The sequence below is a fragment of the Myiozetetes cayanensis genome, unplaced genomic scaffold (assembly GCF_022539395.1).
Source record: "Myiozetetes cayanensis isolate MyiCay16 unplaced genomic scaffold, myiCay2020 scf7, whole genome shotgun sequence".
NCBI lineage: Eukaryota > Metazoa > Chordata > Aves > Passeriformes > Tyrannidae > Myiozetetes > Myiozetetes cayanensis.
The window spans coordinates 38,691,640-38,710,023 of record NW_026087964.1 but is presented as its reverse complement, the minus strand read 5'-3'; the positions used below and the strand labels follow the sequence as shown (position 1 = coordinate 38,710,023).

Genomic DNA, 18,384 nt, shown 5'->3' with positions numbered 1-18,384 from the left:
TATTCAATCCCATGCAGTGGATGCCTCTCCTCTCTTCTCTCCAAATAATTGTGCCTCTGTGTGTTTATCTGACCCTTCTATTTTGTGCATATTTTAGCCACCCCTATCAGCAAGGGCTGTCTTGGGTAGCCTTGCTGATGTCTCCGTAGGATTAATAGGATGAGACACCTGGGAGAAGGGGTGGGTTGCAGCAGAGGATGTTACTTTGTCATATTGCATACTCCCTGTCCCACAGCATCCTTTCCTGCCCTCATTTGTTGTGGAGTTTATCAGAGCAAATCAGTGACACTGGCTTTACTATTACAACAAAATTACCCACAAGTCTGACAGCAGTAATTGTAATACAGTTTTTAATGCATGATTGTAGGTGAGGGGAGATGGAATTTTTTTTTTCAGTAGTCACCCCTTTTCCAGTTAGCAGAATTGATCTGTCCTTCAGCAGTTAGCCTTGAGAAACTTTGTAGCAATCCTGCATAATGACTGTGCCAGCAGATGGAAGAGGAAGATAGAGCTGAATACTGACAGCTGTAAGCAATATTAGTTGTCACTGTTTTGGATAAAATTAGTAGTACTGATTACACTGAGTTCTTCAAGTGCTAGGGAAAATGTGTGCATACTTTTTCACTGTTGTCTCTGGATTCTTCTGCACATTGAACAATATTTGGTTGAAATTACATCCTAACACTAGCACAGTCACACCTTAAATTCTGGCATTTTCAAACTGAACAGTTGATTCTGCAGCTGAAGTGTTCTTTACAATGTTGCCTGGGGATTTGTGTGTACAATTCCTGTATGGTTTGTATGGTTTGGGAGGGGTCTGGAGGCGGAATGATTTTCATGTTTTTATTTGCTTTTTCTTACAAAAAGGAACAGTGAAGCGACAGTGCTAGTAGTTGATAAATTTTCTATAATCCGTGTTAGAGACATTTTGATCCTTCTGTTGGTGGATTGTGCAACACTGCTAAAGCAGAACATCAGTGCATGGCAGTTAAGTGTTCTACTAAACTCTAGGGGGAGAAGTGTGACTTTTTAATTGTAGTGTTTCTGTTGATTTAAATTTGGACAGAAACCATATGTACTGATGTACTAGTATCAGTCAGAGATGAGCATAATGCAGTATGTTTGAAATTTCCATTAGCAGTGCATGTTTCTTTAGATGTTCAGATGAATAAGTATTTTGGAGATTTTTTGGTACAACCGAAAACAAAACCCAGCTTGAGACCAGATGAAAGGCAAGCAGTGATATCTTTCTTTTGGCACTTCAGACTGGTAACAGTGCTGCAGAGAGCTTTGCAGTATGCCCTGGTGAGAGGGAAGTGATGATTGCAACTGCTGCATTTCAGCAATATGCCAAAAGTTTTACCTGCACCTTTAAACTCATTTAAGCTACTCTTCTGTTTTTAGAAGTAACTTGACTTTTTTTTTCCATTTAGTCAATGAGGAAAAACTTCAAAGGAAGCTAACATTAAAAACAAAAGACCTGTGGTAGTTTTCAACAAAAGGGATTCATGTACCAAGCTTATGGGGAGAAATGTCTTTTGCTTCTTTACTGGTATTCAGGATGAGCAGATAATATTATGTAAATGGTCCCCCCTTATTAAAATTGTGTCATTCTTATTTGTTGCCTCACAACTTGAAAAAAATAGACCATAATCTCTTATACAAATACTGGAATTGAAATATGTTGAACTGCTGCTTTGTGAATCATCTGCATGCTCCCCTGAACCACTGAGGAAGTGCTCATAGGCTTTTTGCATTAGGGTTACCTGTAATGGAAAAGATAAAAATGCTTCCCTTTTGGCCAGAATCAGAAGTGTTACCATTATAATGACTTTAGTGAAAATTTGCTTGAAGCAAATAGATCAAACTACTGCCAAAAAGCTTTTGTCTTTCCTCCACTGGTATCAATTATTTTGCTCTACTACCATGTAACACATTTTTTTAAAATGCCTCTCCATCTTCCATGATTAAGACTCTGTATTAGCTATTCAAAAATCATAAAAAATCTTCATCTTGCTGCAGTCAATCAGAAAAGTGCATGGTAGGCTACCTACAAGCCTGAGTCTATTTTTTTCATCATTATTTTGTTAATTAACAAAACAGGTTTTACCAGATCTCATTTCTAATACTTATGGCTTTCATTCAACTCGAAGTACATGGGACAATGGCCTGAAGCTGTTTGCTGACACTGTTTCTAATTGCTGTCTACGCCTGCTGGATGATTATATGTTTGATAATGTGAGGTTCTGCATGCACTTCCTGCTTTCATCTCCTGGAGTTTGGAGAGCTGAACTAATTTAACTTTTTTGAAGTGGTCATCCTTATGAAAAGAAGAAATATATCAAACTAAATGTACCTTTTGTCCTAGAACAAAATACCTGATAAGACATCTTACCTACTCACCTTGTGAAGACATGCTAACTATTGACCTTGTCTTACCAAAATAACCCCTATTTTTTTTTGAAGCTGAAGTTCATCTGTTCTCTTGTAGCTGATGTATGAGAAGTTACCATACATCACATGATTGTATTTAAAAATAATATGCATTTCTAGCATTGCACTGCTGAAAGAAAAGGGGTGTGATTAAATTGATGTTTCAACTTGAACTATTACCTTTTGGCAATCAGCATCAAGTATTTAAGCAATTTTAAACCAGAAGTACCTAAAAACACTAAAAACAAAAACCTAAAATGGATTTGTATCTTATCTGCTACAGTAAAGCTGTCAGTAAAAGTTGTAATTTTTTGATTAATAAGGTGCTGGTGTCTTCTGTCTTCTGAGTGTTAGTTTCTTGAATGGCGTTAGAGCCTTAGAGCTAGAGTGATAATTTTAGGAACTGTTGGCTAAACTAAGTCTTTCAGAAAAATAGTATTGACTTATAACAAAGACATCTTGATCCAAGAATTCTGGTTTGATTCTTAGTAAGATGTTCTGAATGGTTTTGAACTCAGCTAAAACTGCTGAAGTCAGCAGAAACAGTGGTGTACTTTAGTGGAAAATGGATGTGCAGTTAGTGCAACAGACTGGCTGACCAGGAGAGCTGGAATGCCCCAGTTCTATCAGGGGTTTCCTCTTTGTGGGATACCATAACTTTTTTAATGTTTGTAGCACAGTTGTAACAAAGCCAGTTGCCTCTTCTAGATGCTGAAATATAGATTTAGTTTATCTTCTAGCAAAGATACAAGGTAAAGTGATATGCTTACATATCTGTAATGTTTCCATGTAATTGCTAAAGCCATTCTGAGGTTTTTGATCTGTGTTTACAGTGCATAATGCATCTTGAGGATAGACTACAAGAGATGTATCTCAAAAGCAAAATGCTTTCAGAATATCTGCGAGGACATACAAGAGTGCACGTGAAAGAACTAGGAATTGTATTGGGGTGAGTATTGCAGATATCAGTCAACCACTGGCAAAAACAGTGGGCAGTTATTTTTCCTTTTCATCTGAATGTTGACATCTTGTTCTCACAAGGACTTATTTCATATTTAACACTCTTTCATATGCCTAATAAGGTGTGAAAATAGGTTCTATTCAGCTATTGGGAAATCAGGAGACATTTATACAGCAAGAACAAATTACCTGTTACTCTTAAATCTTCAGAATAAAGAAGGTTTGGATTTTGGTCATTAGAAAGTTATACATGCATTCATATGCACTCCCTTCTGTTGTGATCTCCTTAATGAAAACTTCATCCCAGCACATACTTTGGAATTTTTGGAAGGTTAGGTCGTACATTTGTATCTTGAGGGAAGAGAAGGTCTCAAAAAGCAGATATAGAAAAACAAAGAGGTGTCCTGTTGGGCAGCTATCTCCTAATAATCATACTTGATTGGCATATAACCTTGAGTGATGTGCCTGCTGACAGCAGAAAAGGGAGAAGAAACAAATACACATTCTCAAGATGCTTTTTAGCACTGTAAATTAAATCTAATTCATCTTTTTACAGACTGTTCAGGATTTCATATGCAGAAATGTAGCTGTAAATAATGGAAACCTGAAATAAGCACCCTTCTCAGTGCATGTGTATGTTTTAAATATATATAAATATATATGTACATCCTGGCCTCTGAGCAGCTTCACATTTAGAAATGGCTGGAAACTGACCAATGCGTTTGAGAGACATTCCTTGAACTGTTACTGTGTAGTAATTAGTAATTCAAGTTTTTGGTCATTTTTGGTAAGAAAGTGCTACGACATAGTGAACTGAGTTATATTCAAAACCTGAAATGCATAGTCTTCTGTAAGCTGATACTTAGTACTTTCTTAAACTGGGCTTATTGGTGCCTACTGACTGGGAAGACTACAAGCTAAGGCTCACAGCTTAGCAAATAACTAAAAGGTTTTTTATTTAAACTACAAAAGATTATATAGCACAGAATGTAATACTATCTTTTGACTTAAATGTAGCATGCTTCTTGATTTTAAACCTACCCTTGATTATTGCCTACCTTTACTGGTATGGTATGAGTAATGGCAATAAATAATAATTAAACAATGAACTTACACTTCCAGTATCTTTAAAGTGAATGAAAAATATCTTCTTGTGTTTCACTTGTGAAGGTGACTGTATATTTTAAAGTCTGTCTCTCTTTTTTTTAATTTCTAGGATTGAATCCAATGACTTGCCTTTGTTGGCTGCTATAGCAAGTACTCATTCCCCATATGTTGCTCAAATACTCTTATAAATTAAACTCTCAGGATAGTCATTCCCTTAAAGTAAAATTAAGAAAATGGGAATGTTGAATGAAGAACAGAGGTGCCAAACACTGGTAAAGGGGAGCACTGAGGAAAGCAGGTGATGACTGTACATTCTACCACCTTCCGATTCTGATTTCAACCGGATGTTTTATCGGAGGACTTCAAGTTTACATAATGTCAAAGGCATTCAGGTTTTTCTTACAATCTCACTTCTGACTTAAGAAAGAGACTGCATCCTTGTATTTTATTTTTATTCAGAGGGCAAAAGTTAACACTATGTGGCAGACCAGGAACTGCCATCCAAAACGCTGCTCAAAACCATGAAGTACCAGTCAAAAGAACAAGTGGGTTAGAATGGATTTTGTAATATTGTGCTTGTGAGTGTGGTGTGGTGTATGTTTCTTTGCTGGGGAGGAGGAGGAGCTGTAAACTCTGTATATAGCATTCCCATACGCAAGTGTATTAGGTGGGACACGATCTTCTTGCGGAGCATACGCATGATTTTGTATAGTAGAAGTGATGGGCTCGGAACAAGGAACCTGGATTCAGCAGCCAAATGTTATGTGGAAATGGAGGTGTGCGTGAGGTTGATGTGACTTTTCGCTTTAAGGACAAGAGGTTGAAAGCTATGGCTGCTTCTGTTTTAACGAGGAGGCACTCAAATGGGCCCATGGCTAGAGCTGGAATGGAATGGACTTCTGAGATAGGGATTTTGTGGGAAAGCCTTATGGAACTTCTGCTACAAGTTTACATTTGTTGCTGATGCAACTGTAATAACTCTTGAGTTGCTGTATGACTGTAGTCCTGGGAACTAAACCTGTGTCTTGGTGTCATCAAGTATTACCATCTCCAAGGAGTATGAATCTGAAAACCTTCTGAATGATGCCAGTGCTGTCAGCACGTGTCCGTGCACACATACACCAAGCCATTGGCACAAACTGAAGACAATCCTATTGGGGAAATAAAAGACAACAAACCCCCCCCCCCAAACCTTTAGTCAAAAGTATTACTTTTTTCCAGCTAACAAGTTATTGGTCTCAGTAGGAATAAAAGAGGAACACTGTTTGAACTAAAATGAAATGTAGGGGACAAACCCCAATATTTGATATTACTATGAATGTTTGCAATTACTCTTTTTGATTCTACAGAAATCTTGAACTATCATCCAGGTGCCTTTCCTTAATAGGTTAACTACTCTTGACACCAGAAACTACTTCTCCACTAGTTGATACTGGCCTTTGGTGTTTCTAGAAAGCAAAATAAAATTTTGTATTTCACTGTTTTCATGTGGTTGATTAAAATGAATGTAAAAAAATGCTTTTTTTTCATCAAGCACTGTTAAGCTGGATATGAAACTACGGACCAGACTGAGGAGAGAACAAAGGATCAAAACGTTCTTAAACAAAAAACTCGATGTTGGACTGTTCTGTTGTGAGCCACTGTGAATGCAGTGTCTGAAATTGTCATCTTGCAAGCGGATTGCTGGCAACACAATTGCTTGAAAATAGTGAATTCTTATAAGAAACTCTTGGTCACCAGTTGTGAGTTCTCCTTGTTGATGATTACAGATTTTTAACACTGAAGGGACACACTTTTACTGCAAGTGTTTTTATTTCCTACTACCTTGATGTTTGGACTTTTCTACAGTAAACTTTCAATGATTTGAAATAATGAAATGTGCATATTGTGAATTGTTTAAATGTGATGGGAGTCTTGATTAACCTTGTGTTGCTTTTTGAGGGAAATAGGTAGACTGACCTACTGTGAAAAGAGGTTGTTTCCACGTGGAGGGATACCTAATATTCTGGTAACACTTCTAAAGCTGTTCCTTCTATGCTGGTTTTGTGACCTGACATTCCAAATGTTACTTTTTATTGCATTTTCATACTTCTCCCTAGTATTCTGCCTAAAAAGGCTAAAATATTTCTATGGTTCCGGTTTTCTCCTGCTTGTAGTTAAGGAGACTTTTCTTGTCTCTGAATATCTGCTGGAAAGTAAACTTACCTCTGCATATAGCTTTTAGCAGATACCGCTTTCTATTTCACAAGGTTAAGACCAAGTAAGGACCATAGAGCAAGTCACATATTCCTAAACTACCCTTTTGATGGAGAACGTGTGCATGTGTAAGACTATGAAACTGTTTCCCTGAGTGTATATAGGAATCCTCATGTATTTTCTCTATTTCATATCAATCTTAAATAGTAGCTGAGATCATTAGAAGTCAATTCCAGTTCTTTAAAGTATAAGTTGGGTTTTTATCTGACCGGACATTGACAATTCTTCCAAGAAATAGAAGCTAATGTAAAGATGTGCTTTTGTTATCACAGAGTGTACTAAAGAAGTCAGAGGTCAGTAGACATTCAGTGATTTCAAAATAAATACCATAGTCAGTAATATCTGATTTTACTACATCAACTATTAAAAAAAAATGTTTTTTTAAAAATCTGCCCTTTGGCAAGAAATCGATTAACCTTATGGTGGCATGTGAGCCAATGGTCAAAAACACTTGGATTTTCTTCAGCCCAGGCTAAAACTTTATAGTTCTTGCTGCTTTCTCTAACATTTTGCTGCTCTTCAGAAATTACATGTTGAACTATCTTATTCTTACAGTTTTAGTTCTGGGGGAAAGAAAATTCAAAATGAAAGCTCTTTATTACCTTTAAAAGGCTTTACACAGATGAAAGCTAATTGTATATTTCCCCCTCCACCAAACGTACTACCTCAGTTGACAGGATTCCACTTTCTAGGGCTTTTTTTTTTTTGACTCAAAGTCTTTAACTTGTTTTCAGTAGCATCTTGATGTTTATGTAAATTGGTGTGGCATGACAGGGCAGTAAGTATTTACAGATGTGGTTTTTAGACATCTTTAGGGCATGTTTCTGGTTTTATTTTAATAGGATGAAAAGTGATATGAATGTACAGATGTGTTAAAAATTGATAATGTAGCTTAATTTTCAAATATTCCAAAGTTGTTTTTATCAGTATTATGTAGGGTTTTGTAAACTTAAATACATACTTTCTTTCTTAAGTGGGAGTGCACAGTCTTTCCAAAATCCCACATAATTGCAGTTTACACAGTGAAATTTAAAGAATGTATGCTTTTCTTTCAGGCAAGACTAAGCAGAGGGGAGAAGTGAACTGCTAAATTGTAGTATTTAATCTAAATGAATTCTTTAACCTCAAACGATACCAAGAATTAAACATTTTAATTTAAGTAGGTACTCTCTGAACTAATGTATACAATTTTCTTCTGCCCCAAAAAAACTAATAGGCACAGATTCTGTAATTCACTTTTCTAATAGCATCCTCCAGAATTCTAGATTGATCTTCCCCACTCCCTACTACTCTATGCATCTTTACTCTTGAAGTCAAAAACTCTTTTTAGATGCACCAAATTCTTGTATATAAAGTTTAAGCAAAATGATGACTTACCCCCAACTATAACTTCAGTTAAAAGGATCCAAATAAAAATCAAGTCTGAACTACTGAATATAGTCTAGACTTTTTTCTTTTTTTTTTTGAGGTCAAATGAGCTAATTTGACATACATAGCAGGTTTTTCATAGTAGAAAAAAATGTGTGTTGCTATTGCATGTTTTGAGAACATAGGCTTTTTTAGGAATGACTGAATACCAGTGTCAAACTACATGGGTTTTTTTCTTATAGTTGTTCATGTACGCTATCATTTTGGTCTATTTCTTTGCGGCATTTGGTGCAATAAACTTTCTGAAATCAACGTAAGTGGTATTTGGTATCTTCCTTTTTAAAACTTCTGAAATTGCTGTTACTGTTGTAGCTGAGGTCTAAAAGCACATGAACCTTCAATAACCCATTAGTGGAGTATGTAACTTGCAAGAATTGTCTGACAGGAAGACTCCACAAAATTTGGAACCTGATTTAACCCTTTTAGCATCTTTGGAAGCTTTACTCCACTTATATGTAACAAGAGCTCTTATAGTGTGAAAAATAACAGCAAAAAATAGTGGAAAATGAAGACACTGACTGTTGGAAGGGGTCCTGTGGAGTTTCTACACCCTTGTGTGGCTGGCACTTAGCTCTTTTCATAAGCATTTGAGCTACCTGAAAAATGTGTCACTATTACATAATATATCCGATTTTTGAAATTGCTCAACCAAATGGGAATGAGTGACACCTTGTGTCTGCTAAATTATGAAGTTTAGTTTAAAATACAGAGATCATCAATTTCCCTCTAAGTTTCCACAACCTAGTTTTCTCTTCAGAATTCTGCAGCTTATTGGAAAATCCTTATTTAGAAATAAAAACAAGAGATGAGCTGATCATCTGTAATTATGCTGAACATCTTTGAACAGGTCTGAATTACAGTCTGATTTGTTGGGTGTAAGCACTTCCTACCTGTAGACTGAAATATTTGAGGTTTGCTTGTTGGTCGGGCTAACAAGGTTTGGAAGTAAGACGAAAAACCCAGGAACTTTGGCTTGATGGTGAGGAGAAAACCCGATTACCCTGTCCAACCTTTTGTCCTGTCATACCAGCTGCATCTGCAAGTTTTAGGCTTTGCCTTGCTCTGTTGTGCCATGAATCCTGTGTAGCCAGGTGAAGCATGTTTGCAATAGGAAAAGAAAAAAAAAGCTGCTGCTACCCCTCAGCTAGGAACAGAGAAGGACTCAAATTGCTCCAACTCCTGGTATCTTTGATACTTGTGAGCCATTAAAGTTAGTGGTTTGTGTGGGTCAGCAGTGGGTTTTCCACCCAGGTTTTGTGAGACTCTGTGAAACTCCTCTGCTCTGATTCCACTAATTAAAAAAAAAAAAAAAAAGTAGTTAAGCTGTTGGTCAGCAACTGGTTGAATTTCTTTCTCAAAGGCACTTAGCCAGTGTCTCAGAATCTAGATGTTTGGGATGGTGGCAGTTTAGGAAGAGGTAGGGATTGAGGCTGACAGGTATAAAATGGCCAAGCAGTGGAAAAGGGTGGAGACCTGCATTAATAAATACTTAGGTGGCTGAGAGGGCTGCCACAGAGCTTTTAGGACAGACAGCTGCAAAGGAGAAAATAATACCTAGATTTGAAAAATTCTGAAACTCTGCACTCAGATTCCATGATTTGTTGAAAAGATGTGACTTGAAATAATACAAATATTAATAGTGAGCAAGTGATTGTACTGTCTTCCTGCTTATAAGGGATTCTCCTCATATGTAAAAAGGATTTCAAGGCTACAGCAGTGAACATGAACTGTATCACAAAGTAACTAAGTCTTGTACCAAAATTCTGCCAGGTTTTCTTTTATCTGTAAATGAAAAAGTTATATAGCAAAGCTTTCTGCTGATCATCCATGCACCATATTCTTTGGCTTTCTGTACTTATATGTTTGAAGAGATCAGGACTAAGCATATGAAACAGGATTTTGGATATAAAGGACATTGAGCCAAGTGATAAACCACGAGACTGTGACCTGTAAGGCTCCTGATCCCATATAAAATTATCTTCAGTGGACACATTCTAGTAATCCGCATACTGGAAAATTACTCCTGTAATAGTTACAGTTAGATGTCTGTCTGACACAATTCCAAAGCTAAAGGTCAACACATGGCTGAAGGGCTTATAAATAAGTGGGCTAAAAAAAAAGGGCTCAAAAATAAATGTAATCTCATAAACTGGATTTTTTCCATTTGAAGCTACAAGAGAGATTCCACTGTGATCTGACAAAATGGTGTTTGAGAGAGAGCAGACTGCCCTGAGAAAAGAGTTCCTCACCAAGGAGTAAAGCTCCCACTTCTAGGAGCAGAGAAACATTTGTGAATGTGGAAATATGAAGTGATACTTAGGTCTGCTTGAGATCTTCCCATGTAGGTGGTTTATTTCTGATAAAAGCAGCATAGGGTCAAGGGCTTGGGTATTTTGGCTCACAAAGATGTTTTGCCTTCTGTTGAGTTGAATTCCAACCCGCCATATAACAAAATTGTTACAAATATGTCCCTAGTGTTACTATTTTAGCTTTATTTTGCTACCTTGTCTCCTTGTCCCTAGGTAAAATGAGCCTGTGTAGTTTTCTTTTCTGTGTTCCATATAAATGTTTTCATTTTTTATTTTCTATAGTATTGCATCACTTTTTTCTTTTTCTTTTTAAGATCTGCACCGTCCCTGTTAGCCTCAAGATGGATGAATCTCCTGAAGTTACTCACTTCAGCTTTGAACAGTACAGGGGTTTTGAATTGAACTTATTTTGTTGAACTAGTTGTGATTCCCTACAACATGTGTTTGACCTTCAAACACAGCTGCTCCATAAGCAATGTGAAATTAAAAATCCCATTTCCAAACCATCCCATCAGATCCTCCTGCCCTCTTTAAGGGACTGACTTGTACAAGGGTCACTGCAGTCATAGTGCAGGCACTGTAATTCTTTAAAGGTTTGTTTCTAATAGAGAAATTATGCCTTAACTTTTAATTTGGGAAGCAGAATTTCCTGGGATTCCCACATCATTGCAGCCCATTTGCTGCATGGGTTAAGAAAACCTTCTCCATTGCCTGAACTCCAGGCCAGCCTAGTCCTGCATTGTGGCCGTTGTTGGTCAGGAATATTGAGAGCAGGCTGCCTGGTGGGGGAATAAAACAAAAATGGAGTTAGCACTGAGGGAAAGTTAACTTTTTTCCTTTACCCTGCTGTTTACCACAGTTACAATTCTGGCAGTCTCCTGTCAGGGTTGGATATCCCTAATGTGGAAAGGGTGACTGAATCCAAAGGCTTGTTGAGCTGGGTCCTCTGGATGCCGACCTTTTACCATTGCCAAAGCCAGCGATGGACTGACCTGTGCCAGTTCAGCACAGCTGAGGACATAACTTAGCCATCAGTGTTCCAGGTGAGTTTGTCAGGCCTCTGGTATTTAAACCATTTGTGTTAAACCTAACCACGGCCTCACCCCAAATGGAGACAGCTGCCTCTGGTTTTCCGTGTGCCATTTTCTTCCCACAAGAATGCGGTAGCCTCTGCTGTTGCTCAGTAGTGGGTAAACACCAAAAGCAAAAGATGCAGAGCCCATCTGTCACGTTGCTAAATAAATTCCGAGTCTCACAGGTAATTTGTTGGCTGATGGGAGTGGTTGGAGAAGTAGCTGTGCATTATTATATGCTTGATTTAAATAAGCTCTACTGGCTTCCCAGTGTGAGTGCCGATGTTCTTGATATACAGGCAAGCTGGTAATTAGAGAACGCTGTTCTTGTCTTTACAAGGCTTCCTGTCCTGAGCCTTGTGATATTTAGACTACGTTGCTGCGAAGGACCTAATCTAACTAGTTCATCTCTGGTATCATACTAAACTTTACAGGGAACTGACTCTTCTCCACCCTCCCTTGCTTCACGTCAAATTAGCATTCTCTCTTTTGTCGTAAATATACAAAACTTTTTCTGCATGTCTATTTTTGTGGCCAGCAACTGCTCTGCCAGCCCTAAAAAATCTGGCATGGACTTGGTGATTATTACTGAGAAGATTTCAGATCCTGGTCTGGTTGGAGTGCTGAGAGCTGAATGGTCCCATCCTAGGAGGCAAAGCGCTTCCAGCAGGGGTCTCTGAAAATTGCTGTCTCAATGAACCCAAGCGGCGATGTGTGCACCTGCAGGTTGTCTCACTGCTAGTTGTTGAGTGTTGCTAAGTGTCAGTCTTTCCGTACCAACTGGGGACTGTGCTAAAAATTACAAAGATGATCTTGTTAGTAGTCTGGGGTGAAGCCTCTGCACCATCAGACTGCCCTTCGCCAGGGTAATGCTTCCAATAGTTTGATGCTGGTCGGCTGCCAAAGTGCACGTTACTACCCTTCTTAGAGCTGTGATGCTGAGCTGGGTAGCATTGTAGTTGAGGCTGAAATATGACTGAACTTTACAGTGGGGTGGAATTGCTCAAGGTAAACACAGTTTTACGTACTCTGTGATAATGTATGGCATAGAGGATCCTGATGGCACAGCTTGTCAGTGTAGCACAGCACTATACAGCAATACTGAGATTGTCTCTGGATTCACTAAACCTATTTCTAGTCACTCTGTAGCACATTCTTAATCTCTGTACCATGCTGAGTAGACCACGCTGATTAACCATTCCTGATTCTTGACTAAGCTTTGGCTGGTGGCAGGTTGGGAAATTTCACCCTGTGTCTGTGGCTCATCATAAAATCAGCTCCTGTTTGTTTTCTCAGCATTCTGGTAATTATCACCATTCAATTACAGAGGGATGAGGTGACTGGCCAAAGGTATGCAGGGATACTGTGTCAAAGGTTAGTACCTGATCATCTGAGTCCTAAAATAATGCCACCATCATGGAACAGTCCTACTGGCCAAGCTTGGATAGGGGCATGTGTACACCTCTCTTTTCCCTTCCTGGCAATTGCTTTAGAGAGTCAGAGACATAGTGTCTGACATTCAGACAAATCTCTTTTGTGAAAGAAAAGAAGGGAAAATGTGTGCTCATTCTTATATACTGTGTACAATTAAAATTGTGCCTATAGGGCTATTTTAGCTGAAAGTATCTACCACATGGATTCTGCCAAATAAATGTATTTTGGTTTTCTGAACACCTGCATCTTTGCTGTTATGCATCTTTATTTTTTGCTTGAGATGCATGAATTATGTGGGAAAAAGTAACTCATGACAAGCAGCTGAGCAACACTTTGGAAGAAATAGCAGGAGTCAGTAACCACCCAAAAGAAGTGCTAGTTTTCAGAAAAATACAGGCAGAAGTGAAAGATCAAAGTCTCTGAGCAAGTTTCTTGTTTGAGGCAGTGGGAAGGTGTTACAGACAAGCATGTGGAATGTACAAGATGTTAACTTACTCCTTCACAGAAACAGCTTATGTGCTAGTTTGTACTCGTTGGTGTGCAGGTATCTGTAATGAATGTTGTGCTGTGGTAATGCAGCATGTTTATATCTGGCCATTTCAATATAGAAAATAGTGATATAATGCAGTTTTGCTTGGAAGTATGCATATGGGCTGAAATACTTTAATGAGTGTTATGTCTTTAAACTACATGAAAGGATAGGGGCAGGAGGAAATAGAAGAATGAGCAAAACAGTGTCTGAGTTCCTGACTCAGCCTTGGTGCTGCTTGTTTTAATCCAAGTGGTGGGAATCTGAAGATGAAAAGCAACCATGACCAGACAAGATGTGACTGTCATTCTCTAAGGGGATAAATTACCATGGCAATCCTGGCTGTTGCTGCTGGGGAGCCAGCTGATTTTGGCCAGCTGCTAGGTAGCTGGAGATGGTGAATCCCCTTGGGGATAAGGTGCCTTTTGGATAATTAGACAAGCGTGCAAACTGTTTCTCAAAACAAAGGCCGTTAAATGTTTTCTTTCTGCTGCTTGAGATTAAGTAGTGGCTCTTGTTGTGAAAGTGAGTGCCTGAGGGGCACCACCAGTTTCTAAAGGACAGCAAATGCCAAACCAAATTGAAGGCCAAGTTTTACCCACCTCTCAAGGGGAAGAAATGCGAGGTTTGACAGCAGGAGAAAGAGAAGGCTGGGTGCCTATTATAGGAAGGAATAGTGTTTATAGAATCCTTGAATCGTTTGGGTTGGAAGGGACCATTAAAGGTCTTCTAGCTCATCCCTACCCTGCAATGAACAGAAAGATCTTCAACTAGATCAGTTTGCTCAGAACCCCATCCAACAAATAAACACAGTATTTTGATCTTTGTGCTCATGATGAGGATGAGGTTGAGTCTCTGAGCAAGTGCAAGGGAAATGGCTTTAGCAGGGAAGGGGACAACAGATCTACCCCTTTCAGCGTAGTCTGCCTAAAGCAGTGATCAAATGAGAATTTTGAGCACTGTGTTTCACATTAGTTAAGCCTGTCTGCTGCTGATCCCTTGTGTTTACTTGAGGAAATATACCCTTACCTAGCTGCTTGCAGTAGGTGTCAGATGAGAGCTGCTACTGTGATGCCTTGAGAATCCATAGCCAGATGTTAAGGATGAGAAGGAGAAGCATGACTCCCCCTTCCAGCATCACCTACCCATTACTTCAGCTTAGCTGTAACATGAAAACTGCACCCTGAAGGACTGGTGAAGTTACAGAGCTACAGCTGGCTGTAATACCAAAGCACGTGTTTTGTGGGACCGGTGCCAATCCAATTCTCCTTTTCCCCAGCTGCAGTTAGTGTAAAAGCTGGTTTCAGATTGCTTGCCTAGCTCTAGACTGGCATCAAATAGCTCAGCTTTGCAAACCCTATTACTGCTCGTATGTTCTATTGGACCTGATTGTTATTCTATTGGAGACTGTCAAAGGTAACCTATTTGAAATAAATCCCAATTGCTCCCTTCCTCACCACTGAGGCTCCCTGTGAAGCTGACTGTCAGTATTTCTGACCTTAATACCACTCTAAGAGGAGGTGTAACTCCTGGAAAATGGCAGAATGTATTCTTTCTGTTTCCAGTTTTTTGCCTCTGCTCCCTCACTGTTACAGAGCAGTCAGGGATATGGGGCTGGCAGTGGGCATCAGTGGGAGAAGGAGCCACTCCAGTCGAGTATCTCCCACAGCTGTGAACGCTGCAGAAGGGCATTGTGTAGCTCTTGTTTCCTTCAAGAGTGGAGTCCCTGTTCTGTGTGAATTATGAGCACAATTGTCAGTGCTCCAAGCACTGGCGAAGGAAGCTGCTGATAAATTAGGTGCAGTAGCAGCAGCTGCAAAATCGTTGTCCTGCTGGCTGGGGAAAGGCAAAGTCATCAGAGAATTAAGATGAACTGCTAAGCATATTTTGCACTCAGAAGGCAGTTCCATAGGAATTAAAAGGAAAACAGTGCCATATAGAAGTTTTTCTAGCTTCTGCTGGAGCTACAGCTGTTGTTCTTCAGGCCTAATATTCCTTCATGCAATGAACTGCCCCCACACAGCTTCTTCAAATAGGATCAAAAGGGTCAGCTGGAAAAATCCATAAAGAGGTGAAACAATTCAAAGAAGAATGCGAAGGCTTTGAGAAATGGCTGCTTGGAAATCAAGGTCAAATCATACCTTAATAGCTAAGAGTACACCCAGGAGTTCAGATATCTTACATCAGACCCTAAGGATCACGACTGGGTAGAAGACAAGAGTCCACATCTTTTTAAACCCCTGTCTTATGCATAACAGAATAAGAAAATGATGTCTTCCTCTTTCAAAGCTTTATTTGCTCACATGAGGTTGACACTTCACAGTAGCCATCCTATTAAAAAAAATCGATAGGGAACACCAAAGTAGTAGTAACCACACAGCTGTGCTGTGTTTGGCACATCAGAGTCCCACTGGAACTGGGACTTGGTCATCTTGTTGATTTAGAAAAGAATTATATTAACAATATCAGCCTCTCATTTGTTTTTAAAACTTGTGCTTCAGCATGTCTTATCCTTAGTTGTTTTGGTCACATGTTCCTCCAGTTCAGGACTTGTGACTGCTGTAGTGCTGTTTACACCTTTTGCAGTGTATCATTTTAGTTACATATTAAGTGTAGCAAGTTTTTAGTGATTTACTTTGCAGCTAGCTTCCTTTGCCCAAGTGGACTGGAAGCTATTAAAAACTTGCCTTATAACCAGCAGAACAGAGCTGCCTTCTGTCTTTCAGTCCTGCTGGCACCCAATGCTTTGTGTTGCAGTAAAAATTCAGTTTAAAATTACCTGTAGATGTGATCAGCTACATAGCTGAACTTTGAATCATTAAAACTTTGATTAAAAGCATTTTGTTAACTTAGGTCTGATACTGTGCCGTCTTCAGAAATGGCCTAAAGAACCTGGCAGAAGTCTGTTTTGCTGAGCAGCTGACTTCTACCTTGTCAAGATAGAGTACACTTAAGTAGGGCTTTAAGACTAATTCTCTATGCATTTCTCACTCAAGGTCACAAGCAAGACTTGAACTCTCAGGCTCTGAAGTCGAAAGATGGGATTCTTTTAAACCAGCTTTTTGAGGAGCCCAACCACAGCCTCTGGGTCAGGTAGGATATGGTTTTCTCCTGTGAGTTTTGTTGGTGTCTGCAGGGCTGCAACAGACCTCTAGGTTTAGTCTTGACCTTTCTCCCTCAGGTCTAAAACCTGTGCTACCAATGTGGGTCATTGTACAAGTGTGCATGTTTGTTTCCCCTTGGATAAATCCTCCTCTCTTGCTTTGGCAGTGCAGTTCTCCCTTAGCATGGAGAAAGGCAGCCCAACTGCAGCCCAGCAGGTGGTGGCTGCCAGAGACACATGACCAGAGCAATGATTTACTCCCTTAACTTGACAGGTTTAGGCTCTTTCACCATCTCTGTCTGCTCTGGGATTGTGAAACCTCTTAGCACACTGCAAAATTCCTCAGCTATAGTAATTTCTCTTTCCCAAAGGTGTAATAAGCTGGCCCTTCAGCCTGTGGTTCAGGATAGCTTCCATGAGGCTACAGGGCAGAGTATGCGGCTGATTCATTTCTCTTTCACAAGACTGCCTGTGCTGTGGTACAAAACGACATTATTCCCAGGGGCTGGTCTTGCTGAAGTTAAATATGTGCCTTCCTTTATCAAACTGCTCTCTGCAATTTCTACACATTTCACAAGGGGGTTGGTACTGGTGAGTAAAATTTACAACCTGAAACCTCAGCCGCTTTAGAAAACCAAAGAGGAGCTGGAAGGAGTTGTATGTGTTTCAAAAATTAATGTTTAGGTGTTCTGACGTGCAAGTGTAACCAATGGTAATGTGAATGACTTTTTTTTTTTTTTTAATAAACTCCTTGCAGCTGAAAAATGTGATCACTCCAATGAAACAAACAGCTTAACCTGCAGAAATGAAGCGCCAGCAGCTGGCAGTTTGGCTGTTTAATATACTCCTTCTGCTATCAGCCTGTATCTGGGCTGTCTTAATATGTGAAAAATGTGCTCAGTGCCACAGTGATGTCACGAGCCCAAGCCGATAGCTGCTTATGGCTTCCAGCTGGGCTGCTGAGTGCTGGGAGGCACCACAAGCCGAGTAGATCCCAGGTTCGGTGGAAGCAGCATCCAAAACCTACCTCATTTCTAGTGCCTCCTGACCCAAATCCCTTATTAGTCAGGAAAATGTTGACCTTGTCTGCTCTAGCTTGGGTGCAGCAGCTTTTTAGTCATTTTTCTGAGCTGATTGCTGCAGTTGGCTCAGCTCGGGTAGCCTTTCTGTAGGACTCAGATAACAGTTGGTGTTCACTATTGCAATTGAAATCTGTGTTGTTGGGGAGGGTCGGATGTGAGACTGGCTAAGAGACAGTGGCCAGGAAGAATTCTTGTTCTGATGAGAGGAGAAATCCCAGGGACATGTTTAATCACTGCAGATTGAGTGATATTAATGGTAAACTTTTTTATCCTTTGTGTTAACAACTACATGTCATGCTGCACAGACGTGCACTGATCGAATTACTCTGTTCTCTTACTGGCCAGAATTCTTTCTTTGTTAACCCCACTCTGTCTATAGTGTTTTTTCCCTCATGTTCATCTTGGCATATGTAAAATTAGATGGCCAGCTTTCCCAGGCAGGTACCTGCCCATGCTTATAAAGTTTCTGGTGTACTAATTGAAGGCCACAAATAGATCAGTTACCTCTGTCCCTTACTGTACTGTCTCAAAAGGGAAATTGCTGAGACAAATCTTTCGGGAATGTAAAATGACTCCCTTTGTCTATGCTACAAATGAAGAAACAGAGATTAATCTCACCCATGAGGGACTCCTTTGGAGACTACTCATGTCCAACCCTATCACTTTGGTT

The 18,384-nt window shown here is 39.5% G+C and overlaps 1 protein-coding gene across 4 annotated transcripts in view; it reads left to right on the top strand.

The window, feature by feature from the left end:
* FNIP2 (folliculin interacting protein 2) overlaps positions 1-8,436 on the top strand; it is a 48,588-nt gene extending 40,152 nt beyond the window's left edge. For all 4 annotated transcript variants that reach the window (XM_050338683.1, XM_050338682.1, XM_050338680.1 and 1 more), the window contains 2 exons: positions 3,267-3,382; positions 4,610-8,436. In XM_050338683.1, the coding sequence (XP_050194640.1) occupies positions 3,267-3,382; positions 4,610-4,688 (195 nt within the window). In that variant the 3' untranslated portion in view covers positions 4,689-8,436. The remainder of the gene's footprint in view (positions 1-3,266; positions 3,383-4,609) is intronic.
* The last annotated feature ends 9,948 nt before the right edge of the window (positions 8,437-18,384 follow it).